The following is a 12,371-nucleotide window of genomic DNA, read 5'->3' as shown; positions in this document are numbered from 1 at the left end:
TTGTGCACTAGTTGCCAGCTAGCAATTAGTGGTGTAGTTGCGAACTAGCGATTAGCGTGCTAGTTGTCAGCAGTAATTACCCGACTAGTTGCCAACTAGCAATTAGTGGTCTAGTTGGCAACTAGTGATTAGCGGGCCAGTTGTCAGCAGTAATTAGCCAACTAGTTGCCAGCTCGCCATTTGTGCACTAGTTGCCAGCTAGCAATTAGTGGTCTAGTTGCGAACTAGCAATTAGCGTGCTAGTCATCAGTTAGTGATTAACATGCCAGTTTTCGACTGATGCTAGAGTTGGCAGCTAGTGATCAGCAGACTAGCTGCCAGCTAGCGACTAGTTAACTAATTTCGAGTAAACTTGCGGCCTTTTTGTGACAGGTGATTGAATAAGAAAGTATTTTTGGGGACTCACAGCAGGGGAGGTCTCATCAGGGAGCAAAGTCTGGATGGCTTCTGGACTCTTCTCACAGCAAAACCTGCAGGTGGTTTGGCTCTGAGTTAGCGATAAAGACTAAGGGGACTAAGAAAAGAGGTGTAGTACCTGCTAGCTCGGGTCAGCGCCTCTAGTCCTGCCTCACACAGCTGAGCACAGATGGACTCATTGAGCTGGGACGGGTTGGCTTTGGCGGACTGCAGTCCATCTTTCAGCATCTTCTCCCCTTTCTCCACCAACTCCCTCACTAACGTGGCCCTGCGAAGAGCCTCCTCGTAAGAACCAGCGCCACGCAACAACACGTTCTTCTCCGCGACACCAACTTCATGTGCTTGACGGCGTTGGATCCGACACGCTCGGCCACAAACTCCACCGTGCGTCTCAAAGAAGGCGGCTGGTTGTGGAAGAAGGCCTGCTCCAGGTCGGCCTGCAGCTTCTGCTGCGAGCGCCGGGGGCCCGCCGCGTCTCGGGGCTCGGCGGACGTCGGGGTGATCTTGCGGACGACGCCCCCGCTCTTGGCGCTGCTTCCGGACACGAAGGCGGCGAGGAGCTTCCGGAACTCACCTGGTGAGTGGCAGTAGGAATGTTCAGGGAAAAAAAAGCATGTGACGTGAAAAGATTACAAAAAAAATAAAGACTCACCAAGAAATGGACAGCAAGTGTAGAGAAGCTGCTGATCCACCAGGGGGATAAAGTCCTGCAAAAACATCATATACTGTAACCCCAACATGTCCAAAGTGTGGCCCGGGTGCCATTTGAGGCTCGCTGATACTTTTTTACAAGCACATTCTATATTACCCTATTTTTCAAAATCCTTTCATTTTCTCAAAACTGGACAGTTCGCCTCATTAATAAAGTATTTCTGATTCTGATAATGTACGGAATAATTTTGGTTGTGCTTACCGACCTCGAAGCTATTTTATTTGGTACATGGTCACTCATAAGAGATAAGTGTGGACTGCAATATAATGGCGGTCATACATAAAAGATACGTGCAGACTGCAATATGACTCAAGTAAACAACATCAAAATTTCATATCCATCCATCCATTTTCTACCGCTTGTCCCTTTTGGGGTCGCGGGGGGTGCTGGAGCCTGTCTCAGCTGCATTCGGGCGGAAGGCGGGGTACACCCTGGACAAGTCACCACCTCATCGCGGGGCCAACACAGATAGACAGACAACATCCACACTCACATTCACACACTTAAGCCTTTTTTAGCTACTCTGGTTACGACGTTTATTTTTGCAATTGGATTATTTGGTTCAACTCACAAGTCCTGCAGCACCGCTGGCGTCGACCTCCTCCAGCTTGGCCACCTCAGTGAAGTCATTGGTGAAGAAAACCTCCTCCGGGATGACAGGGATCTGTGCAAGTTCATCGAGAAGAAGACAAGTGTGAGCTACAGCCTCTGGGGGGGGAAATGATGGACTCAGCAGACTTGGAGGATGTGTATTTAGTGGTTTTATTTTGACAACACACAACTAGAGTCCATTCAAATGGCAACTTTCTTTAAGAACCACTAAACGGGAATAGCAGATCCATTCTATGTGTCATACTTGATCATTTCGTGATATTGCCATATTTTTGCTGAAAGGATTTAGTAGAGAAAATCGACGATAAAGTTCGCAACTTTTGCTCGCTGATAAAAAAAAAAAAGCCTTGCCTGTAGCGGAAGTAGCGTGACGTCACAGGAGCTAGTATTCCTCACAATTCCCCGTTGTTTACAATGGAGCGAGAGAGATTCGGACCGAGAAAGTGACGATTACCCCATTAATTTGAGCGAGGATGAAAGATTCGTAGATGAGGAACGTTACAGTGAAGGACTTGAGAGGCAGTGCAGGACGTATCTTTTTTCGCTCTGACCGTAACTTAGGTACAAGCTGGCTCATTGGATTCCACACTCTCCTTTTTCTATTGTGGATCACGGATTTGTATTTTAAACCACCTCAGATACTATATCCTCTTGAAAATGAGAGTCAAGCACGCGAAATGGACATTCACAGTGACTGAACATGTAAATACACGATTAATAATATTCAGCTTTGCGAAGCTAAAAAAAATAGAAGCTAACCTAGCTACGTAGCCAACGTGATAGCATAGCAGTCTCAAATGCAGATAGAAACTAAATTAAAAAAAACCCTGACTGGATGGATAGACAGAAGATCAAAAATACTATTAAACCATGAACATGTAAATACACGATTAATAATATTCAGCTTTTCGAAGCTAAAAAAAATAGAAGCTAACCTAGCTACGTAGCCAACGTGATAGCATCAGTCTCAAATGCAGATAGAAACTAAATTTAAAAAAAACCCTGACTGGATGGATAGACAGAAGATCAAAAATACTATTAAACCATGAACATGTAAATACACGATTAATAATATTCAGCTTTTCGAAGCTAAAAAAATAGAAGCTAACCTAGCTACGTAGCCAACGTGATAGCATAGCAGTCTCAAATGCAGATAGAAACTAAATTTAAAAAAACCCTGACTGGATGGATAGACAGAAGATCAAAAATAATATTAAACCATGAACATGTAAATACATGATTAATAATATTCAGCTTTTCGAAGCTAAAAAATAGAAGCTAACCTAGTTACGTAGCCAACGTGATAGCATCAGTCTCAAATGCAGATAGAAACTAAATTTAAAAAAAACCCTGACTGGATGGATAGACAGAAGATCAAAAATACTATTAAACCATGAACATGTAAATACACGATTAATAATATTCAGCTTTTCGAAGCTAAAAAAAATAGAAGCTAACCTAGCTACGTAGCCAACGTGATAGCATCAGTCTCAAATGCAGATAGAAACTAAATAAAAAAAAAACCCTGACTGGATGGATAGACAGAAGATCAAAAATACTATTAAACCATGAACATGTAAATAAACGATTAATAATGTTCAGCTTGGCGAAGCTAAAAAAACAGAAGCTAACTTAGATGCGGCGGCGGGCTTACTCACTGTAGTGCGTCTGCTATCCTGCTCTAAACACAACACAACCTCCTGGTGTTGGTGTTGCTGTAGTCCGCCGCTCCACCGATCGCACCTACAACTTTCTTATTTGCAGTCTCCATTGTCCATTAAACAAATTGCAAAAGATTCACCAACACAGATGTCCAGAATACTGTGGAATTTTGTGGAAGAAAACAGAGGTATTTGAATTGGGTCCAAACACTTCCCTTGACCCCGTGACGTCACGCGCATACGTCATCATACCGCGACGTTTTCAAGCGGAAGTTTCCTGGGAAGTTTAAAATGTCACTTTATAAGTTAACCCGGCCGTATTGGCATGTGTTGCAATGTTAAGATTTCATCATTGATATATAAACTATCAGACTGCGTGGTCGCTAGTAGTGGCTTTCAGTAGGCCTTTAAACAAGCGACAAACAGTCCTCTTCATCAATCTTGCTCCAACTTTCTCTGATTGATGGAGTCTTGTTATGGATGATTTTCTTCAATTACCACCACATTTTATTATCATCTTGAAAAGTGATATCCATCCATTTTCTACCGCTTGTCCCTTTCGGGGTCACTGGAGCCTATATTATCATCCCCAAACATTCTTTCCCCGTTGATGCAATTAGAGAAGTGCCCAAAATGTCAATGTAAACACGTGCATTTATTGAATATGTAATATCCCCAGTGCCATCCTCAAAGTCTGCTGATTGCATAATTTTTTTTGCCAGGGATGATACAGGCACCAATAAAGAGCCTCCAATGTTGTGCCTACCTGGAAGAGCCAGCCCAGTACGGACAGGAGGAGCAGCTTGTTCAGGTAAAGGGTTTCTCCGCTTCCACCCAGGATCATTCTCCTTGTCACGCACAAGAAGAGTTGTGTTAAAGTAACAAAAGTAGGGCTGGGCGATAAAACCATATTATATTACAATATTATCTTTTCTATTCTAGTTTCTTCAAAATAGCCACCCTTTGCTCTGATTACTGCTTTGCACACTCTTGGCATTCTCTCCATGAGCTTCAAGCACACCTGTGAAGTGAAAACCATTTCAGGTGACTACCTCTTGAAGCTCATGGAGAGAATGCCAAGAGTGTGCAAAGCAGTAATCAGCGCAAAGGGTGGCTATTTTGAAGAAATTAGAATATAAAACATGTTTTCAGTTATTTCACCCTTTTTCTGTTAAGTACATAACTCCACATGTGTTCATTCCTAGTTTTGATGTGACAATCTACAATGTAAACAGTCATGAAAATAAAGAAAACACATCGAATGAGAAGGTGTGTCCAAACTTTTGGCCTGTACTGTACGTCAAAATGCCAAATGTCAGCGCTGATAATCAGCCCGGCCAAAAATTAGTCTCTCTCTCGTGTTTGTGTGTTGTAAATAGACTAAAAGTGCAGAAGTACCTGTAGAGCAGACACAGTGTACCCAAAGCCACTCTGTAGCTGAGCAGCAGTGGACCAGTGAAGTCCAGCATGGAGAGGAACTCCACCAGCCAAGGTACGGTCAGGATGGTGCGCTTTCTCCTCATGCTGCTCCTCAGCACAGCGCAGACGTCCAGCACAGGAACACTCTGCGTCCGGCACAGGAAACAAAACATTATTGCCTTGCTACAAAACTGGACTATGTATCTATGTGTCCTTCCTACCTTGCTCCGCAAAGCCACAGCTGCCTCCTGGAGCTCCATGGAGGGTTTCTCAGACGTTTGGTACGGCAGGAAGGAAATGAAACCCAAAAACTTTGCCAGAAGACGAGCGAGGAGAAGCACCGAGGCAAAGCGCTGCTTCTCATCCTGATTAGGACGCCAAAGAGTCAGCGGGGGCATTTTTTTCCCCTGGAATATCTGTGATGTGTACCTGCTGCTCCAAGTCACCGTCGCCCTCCTCCTCTTGCTCGGCAGCAGCAGGACTGAGGATGGAGACGTCGTCCAGCTGGAGGAGCTGCTGACACAAACTGTCCTGCAGGTGCTGGTTCAGCTGACAGCTGGTCCGAGACACAATGAAGACACGTGTTATTACGTTTGTTCAGTGTTGGGACTAACGCGTTACTGTAACGCCGTTAGTTTCGGCGGTAACTAGCAGTCTAACGCGTTATTTTTTATATTCACTAACTCAGTTACCGTTACTACATGATGCGTTACTGCGTTAATTTACGTTATTTTTGATGTAGTATCAGCTAGAAACAGAAGATCTGAGTGTGTTTTATTGGAGAGTTGCAGTGTCGTCCTTCTGATTCTTCCTGTGTCACAACGGGGACAAGAGAAGAGGCGCTGTGTGTGTGTCTGGGTGGGGGTGTGTGTGTGTGTGTTTACTAACAAGACATCATGGTGCAGCTGAAGCCGAGTTTCTTAACATGGAGATATTCTAGACCAGGGGTCACCAACCTTTTTGAAAGCAAGAGCTATTTCTTGGGTAGTGATTAATGCGAAGGGCTACCAGTTTGATATACACTTCAATAAATTGCCAGAAATAGCCAATTTGCTCAATTTACCTTTAACTCTATGTTATTATTAATAATTAATGATATTTACACTTAATTGAACGGTTTAAAAGAGGAGAAAACACGAAAAAAATGACAATTACATTTTGAAACATAGTTTATCTTCAATTTCGACTCTTTAAAATTCAAAATTCAACCGAAAAAAAGAAGAGAAAAACTAGCTAATTTTAATCTTTTTGAAAAAATTCAAAAAATAATTTATGGAACATTATTAGTAATTTTTCCTGATTAAGATTAATTTTAGAATTTTGATGACATGTTTTAAATAGGTTAAAATCCAATCTGCACTTTGTTAGAATATATAACAAATTGGACCAAAGACAAATCATTATTTCTTCTAGATTTTCCAGAACAAAAATGTTAAAAGAAATTCAAAAGACTTTGAAATAAAATTTAAATTTGATTCTACAGACTTTCCAGAATAATTTTTTTGAATTTTAATCATAATAAGTTTGAAGAAATATTTCACATATATTCTTCGTCGAACAAACAGAAGCTAAAATGAAGAATTAAATTAAAATGTATTTATTATTCTTTACAATTAAAAAAAAAAAAATTACTTGAACATTGATTTAAATTGTCAGGAAAGAAGAGGAAGGAATTTAAAAGGTAAAAAGGTATATTTGTATAAAAATCCTAAAATCATATTTAAGGTTGTATTTTTCCTCTAAAATTGTCTTTCTGAAAGTTATAAGAAACAAAGTAAAAAAATTAATGAATTTATTTAAACAAGTGAAGACCAAGTCTTTAAAATATTTTCTTGGATTTTCAAATTCTATTTGAGTTTTGTCTCTCTTAGAATTAAAAATGTCGAGCAAAGCGAGACCAGCTTGCTAGTAAATAAATACAATTTAAAAAATAGAGGCAGCTCACTGGTAAGTGCTGCTATTTGAGCTATTTTTAGAACAGGCCAGCGGGCTACTCATCTGGTCCTTACGGGCTACCTGGTGCCCGCGGGCACCGCGTTGGTGACCCCTGTTCTAGACTGACCATGCGTCCTCTTTTCCCCGGACATGTCCTCTTTTGCGGGGCTGTCAGGGCGGAGTTTCTTAAATGCCTCAAATGTCCAGCATTTTGAGTTAGGGTTGCATGTATTTTCAATGTACGTTCAGGGTTAAGAAGGGGTTAAAAACAAAACAAATTGTGCAGCATCATTCATGAGGGAGGGGCAGAGCGAGGGAGTGGATTGATTGATTGAGACTTTTATTAGTAGAATGCACAGTACAGTACGTATTCCGTACAATTGACCACTAAATGGTAACACCCCAATAAGTTTTTCAAGTTGTTTAAGTCGGGGTCCACATTAATCAATTTCTTTCAAACTGTCATTGCTGAAAACATAATATTGAATCAAAATCAATGTTATTATGAATTATTGACCTATCCAAGGTTCCGATTACTTCGCATCAAATATTCAACTTTGAAAAATATTTTTGGTGGACGATTTTGCATATTTTGTGTGTTTGCCATTAAAAACATAGCTTTGTTTGACAAAAAAGGGCGGAAAACAAACAAACAAAAAAACAACATAAAAAAAACCCAAAACATTTTGAAATGAGGAATAGATGTGAAGTTGATGTAGACTCCAGAGATTTAAGCGTTAAATATAAAATGTATGCATGCCCTGGCACACCATTATCATCATTTCATGACCCAAGCAAAACTATTTTTACACTTTTATACTGAAATAAATACACCTACGACTTATTAATGAAAAAACATAGAAAAAACTACCAGCAGCGGTAAAGTTCAGATCCATGAAGGAAAGAAGAAAGTGAAGGAATGTTTATAACTGAAAACATTTACATATGTATACAATTGTTTTATTTTTTTTTAATGAATGAAGTGACTTTTATGACAACATTTTCCAAAACACAATATAGAATGTGAGATATAACAGGGTAATGCATACGTTTATCTTTTTTTTTTTTTCAAAACGCTTACAAAAAAGTGGGACCCCAAAAATTTACTGTAGAACCCCATTTTTATGACTTGATGGGGTCCCTGGGACCCCATTTTGAAAATTCCTAGCGCTGTTAAAACAGATTATATTATTCTCCAGTGCAGTAACAGTACTGAAATGAAGGCTAAAAGGGAATTAATGGGAGCTTTAAAAAAAGAAGAAGAAAAAAAGAAGTAACTAAATAGTTACTTTTGACACTAACACATTAATTTTTGGTGTAAGTAATTGAGTTAGTAACTGAGTTACTTTTGAAATAAAGTCACTATTAACTGTAACTAGTTACTGGTTTTCAGTAACTAACCCAACGCTGCGTTTGTTCCAGGGTTCACTGGCAGGCGACTTACCAACTGGCCGTTTGCAGGAAGTCCCGGAAGAACTCCTGGTGGCCGGGAAAAGACGGCGGCGGACACGGGCCGACAACTCCGTGAGGTTGAATAAGACGTTCCTCCAGGCGCTTCAGGCGGCCCAGGCCGTCGGCCCCCAGCATTCCCAGCAGGTCCGCATCGGGGCTGTCGCCAGGCGAGCCGTTAGCTCCAGGGACCTTGCACATCTACAAGAAGATGGCCGTGTTTTGCTCCATATTCAGCTTGAATTGCAGTTTTAGAGAGTGCCCACAACCTGCTAACCTTAAAGAAAGTGTTTTAGGTGGCTGATAAGGCGCAAAGATTTTAACTTCCTTGTGAAAAGTTAGCAGAACATTTAAAATATACAACATAAAGGAGCAAGAAACACGTCAGTAATGAAACATGTTGTAGACCAAAAATCACTTCATATTCTCTACTGCTCGCTAGTGTTACATATCTGAGTTATTGTGTAGGAATATGGGAAACAACTTCAAAAGTACCCTTCATTCATTAACGGTAGGGGTGTAACGGTACGTGTATTTGAATTGAACCGTTTCGGTATGTTCGGTTCGGAGGTGTACCGAACGAGTTTCCACACGGACATATTAAGTAGTGTAACGCACGTTGTGTAAACAATGCACACCGAGGCACAACACACGGCATGCTAGCAGCTAACGGGCTAGGATAGACTGACCATACGTCCTCTTTTCACCGGACATGTCCTCTTTTGCGGAGCTGTCAGGGCGGAGTTTCTTAAATGCCTCAAATGTCCGGCATTTTGAGTTAGGGTTGCGTGTATTTTCAATGTACGTTCAGGGTTAAGAAGGGGTTAAAAACAAAACAAACAGCAGCATTGGTGAGGGAGGGGCAGAGAGAGAGAGAGAGTTATGATAAACGCGCATGCGTCGCCAGGCTCTGCTTTTTATCCATAGATTTATCACATTTAATGTTTTATTATCTATAGCAGGGGTGTCAAAAGTGTGCCCCGGAGGCCATTTGCGGCCCACAGCTAATGTTTTAAAGGCCCACGGCACATTCTAAAAATACTATTCAAATAAACAAAAACATAACAAAAGTGAAATAAAAAAGGTTAAATGTAATTTACAAAAAGTTGCTATGTTGACTAATAAAACAAAGTTGTTTTTTTTTTCTTTCAAACTGTCATTGCTCAAAACATAATATTGAATCAAAATCAATGTTATTATGAATTATTGACCTATCCAAGGTTCCCATTACTTCACATCAAATATTACACTAAGAAAAATATTTTTGGTGGAAGATTTTGCAGATTTGGTAAATAAATAACGCAAAAATTTATATTTTGTTGTTTTCTTACTGTACCGAAAATGAACCGAACCGTGACCTCTAAACCGAGGTACGTACTGAACCCAAATTTTTGTGTACCGTTACATCCCTAAGTAATACTCAAACCTAATGTAACGTATTGAAAAAAAAAAGACTAATAAGTGTTTATTACATTTTACAGCAGTGTAAATAGAAACATGCTACAACAGAAAGTAACAGTAAATTAGTAAGTGAATTATTAATAGTTTTGATCAAAAAATACAAACGGCAGAGTACGGGTATTCTTGCCTCATTGTAGCTTTATTTTCTTTTTCTTTTTTTATGGGTGATTGGAGCTATTTAGCATTCAGAATCAGAATCAGCTTTATTGTCATTACGCAGGTAATGAGATTGAGGCCATTCCATACAGTGCGATAAAACAAATGTACACTCTATACAGTGGGTGAAATGAATATTGAAATGAATATGAATATCATTGCTTACCTGAATGAGCTGCTTCAGGAAAAGACGAGCAAAATGTGAGTGGTTTCCTGCAGCTGTCAACTGGCTCATCATTCCTCTGAGAAAGCAGAATAGATCAAAGTTCAAAGAGACACAAAGATTTTCTGGGGGAATTTGTTGACACTTGCCTGATGCGACTCCCAAGAGCAGCGTCGAAGCTCCAGTTGGGCTCCGTGTGGAAGTCCTCCCACTCTCGCAGCACCTCGTAAAAAACGTCTCTGTGAGCAAAAAAAAAAGAACATGTTTCTCAAAAGGAGAGGATCGTACTCTGACAGTAGACCACAGATCCTTCAGAGCCAGCAGCACTCGTGCAGCCCGGGATCATGACGCTACCACTCGTGCAGCCCAGGATCATGACGCTACCACTCGTGCAGCCCAGGATCATGACGCTACCACTCGTGCAGCCCAGGATCATGACGCTAGCACTCGTGCAGCCCAGGATCATGACGCTACCACTCGTGCAGCCCAGGATCATGACGCTACCACTCGTGCAGCCCAGGATCATGACGCTACCACCATGCGTGACTGTAGACAAGACACGTTAGTCTTGCTGCTCACTTGTGTTGACAGATTTTTTAACAATAATGTCTGTGCACTGACTCCTTTTCAGTGGATAGTAAATATATACTACTATAAAAGCCGTACAAGAGGGGTGTCCAAACTTTTTCCACTGAGGGCCGCACACTGAAAAATGTAAGCATGTGGGGGCCATTTTGATATTTTTAAAACCAATAATATACATCGGTTCTTTTTCCACCTTTATGCCTGGTTCACACCAACGGCGCTTGCCGCGCTTTAAAGCGGCGAGCAAAGCGCCGTCATTTTTGTCAATTTTTCCACGAATATCCCGATCGCCGAAGTAATGTTATGCTTTGATACGCTCTGGTACGAATTAGTTGCCGCTTTGTTACCGTTCCTCGCGATTTGATCCCGCTTTGATACGCTTTAAATCACGCTTTGATACGTTTTATTACGCTTTATTGAACTTTATTATGCTTTGATGCGATCATGACGCTTTAAATCAGGCTCTGACACGATTATCAAGCTCTGTTGTGCATTGTTACCACAAAAATAAGAAAACATTTTTGAAAAACTCAGTATACTGTTTTCCACACATTTTTTATATTCATTTATTTTTTCAATTTATCTTTTGTTTCCGTTATATTATGTTTATTATTTATTATGTTTTATATCTTCATTTCTTTTATTTCTTTGTCATCTTAATAAATATCTATCTTTCATTTCTTATGCTAGTTGACAATATAAAAGGCATTTCTTTTATTTTTTATATTCATTTATTTTTTCAATTTCTCTTTTTTTTCCATTATATTATGTTTTATATCTTCATTTCTTTTATTTCTTTGTCATCTTAATAAATATCTATCTTTCATTTCTTATGCTAGTTGACAACAATAAAAGGCATTTATTTTATTTTTTATATTCATTTATTTTTTCAATTTCTCTTTTTTTTTCGTTATATTATGTTTTATATCTTAATTTCTTTTATTTCTTTGTCATCTTAATAATTATCTATCTTTCATTTCTTATGCTAGTTGACAATAATAAAAGGCATTTCTTTTAAACGTAACATATTCTCTTTATTATTAACATTTTCATACAGAAAAATGATAGACAGTAATGTCAAAGTGCAACATCAAACAGCAGAAGTACAGAAACAATGATCATCGTATAAAAAAGGCAATGATGCAAAAGAGAATGGATTTGTAATCCCGTGTTGGTTTTACATAAAGTTTCAATGTCACTAGTCAATATCACAGTCACTTCCTATTGCGCTTTGAACCAAGATCTGTTAAGCTTTCCTACACTTTGAGTCAAGCTTTGTCACACTTTGATACGCTCTCAGCGCTTTATTCCATTCTTGACAGAGCGCAGAATTTTTTTAAACCGTTTAAAAAATTTTGGCGAACTTGCCGCATGTCCCGCTTCACTACAAGCTTTCCCACGATCCATTAGGACCCTCACGCTTTAATCAGGCTTTGTTACGCTTTAACGCGTGACCGAGGGCAACGGCTGTTTACGACCTTTTCTTTGAACCGTTTTGTGAACAAAGGCGTCGGCTGTTTACGACCCCCGTCCCTTTAGAAACAGCTGTAGCCATGTTATCAGGGACAGTCCAAATAAAAGAGGAGGCGTACAATCTTTCGTCAGAGCATGGCGGGACACCGTACAAGGGTACAGGTGTACGCGCTCTCCTCATTGAGCCAAATTTAATTCTGTCTCTGTTTGATTCCTTGCTTCTTTGTCTGTTTAATAGATGTCTTCAGTGTTCAAACCTGACAACACCTTGGCCCCCTAGACACATTTTTTCTCTCAATGTGGCCCCCCGAGTCAAAATATCTGCCCA

At 40.0% G+C, this 12,371-nt stretch overlaps 1 protein-coding gene across 1 annotated transcript in view; it reads right to left on the bottom strand.

Annotated features, from left to right (window-relative positions):
* LOC133646018 (codanin-1-like) overlaps window positions 1–12,371 on the bottom strand; it is a 39,018-nt gene that overhangs the window by 10,527 nt on the left and 16,120 nt on the right. The window contains exons 9-20 of the mRNA XM_062040963.1: window positions 10,135–10,224; window positions 9,989–10,064; window positions 8,201–8,406; window positions 5,251–5,377; window positions 5,043–5,186; window positions 4,801–4,967; window positions 4,169–4,250; window positions 1,701–1,793; window positions 1,070–1,124; window positions 751–991; window positions 536–685; window positions 407–470 (exon numbers count right to left, since the gene is read on the bottom strand). Of these exons, the coding sequence (XP_061896947.1) occupies window positions 407–470; window positions 536–685; window positions 751–991; window positions 1,070–1,124; window positions 1,701–1,793; window positions 4,169–4,250; window positions 4,801–4,967; window positions 5,043–5,186; window positions 5,251–5,377; window positions 8,201–8,406; window positions 9,989–10,064; window positions 10,135–10,224 (1,495 nt within the window). The remainder of the gene's footprint in view (window positions 1–406; window positions 471–535; window positions 686–750; window positions 992–1,069; window positions 1,125–1,700; window positions 1,794–4,168; window positions 4,251–4,800; window positions 4,968–5,042; window positions 5,187–5,250; window positions 5,378–8,200; window positions 8,407–9,988; window positions 10,065–10,134; window positions 10,225–12,371) is intronic.

This window comes from Entelurus aequoreus, linkage group LG03, assembly GCF_033978785.1.
Source record: "Entelurus aequoreus isolate RoL-2023_Sb linkage group LG03, RoL_Eaeq_v1.1, whole genome shotgun sequence".
NCBI lineage: Eukaryota > Metazoa > Chordata > Actinopteri > Syngnathiformes > Syngnathidae > Entelurus > Entelurus aequoreus.
Note: the sequence above shows the minus strand (reverse complement) of the source record. Positions and strands in the feature narration are given on the sequence as shown.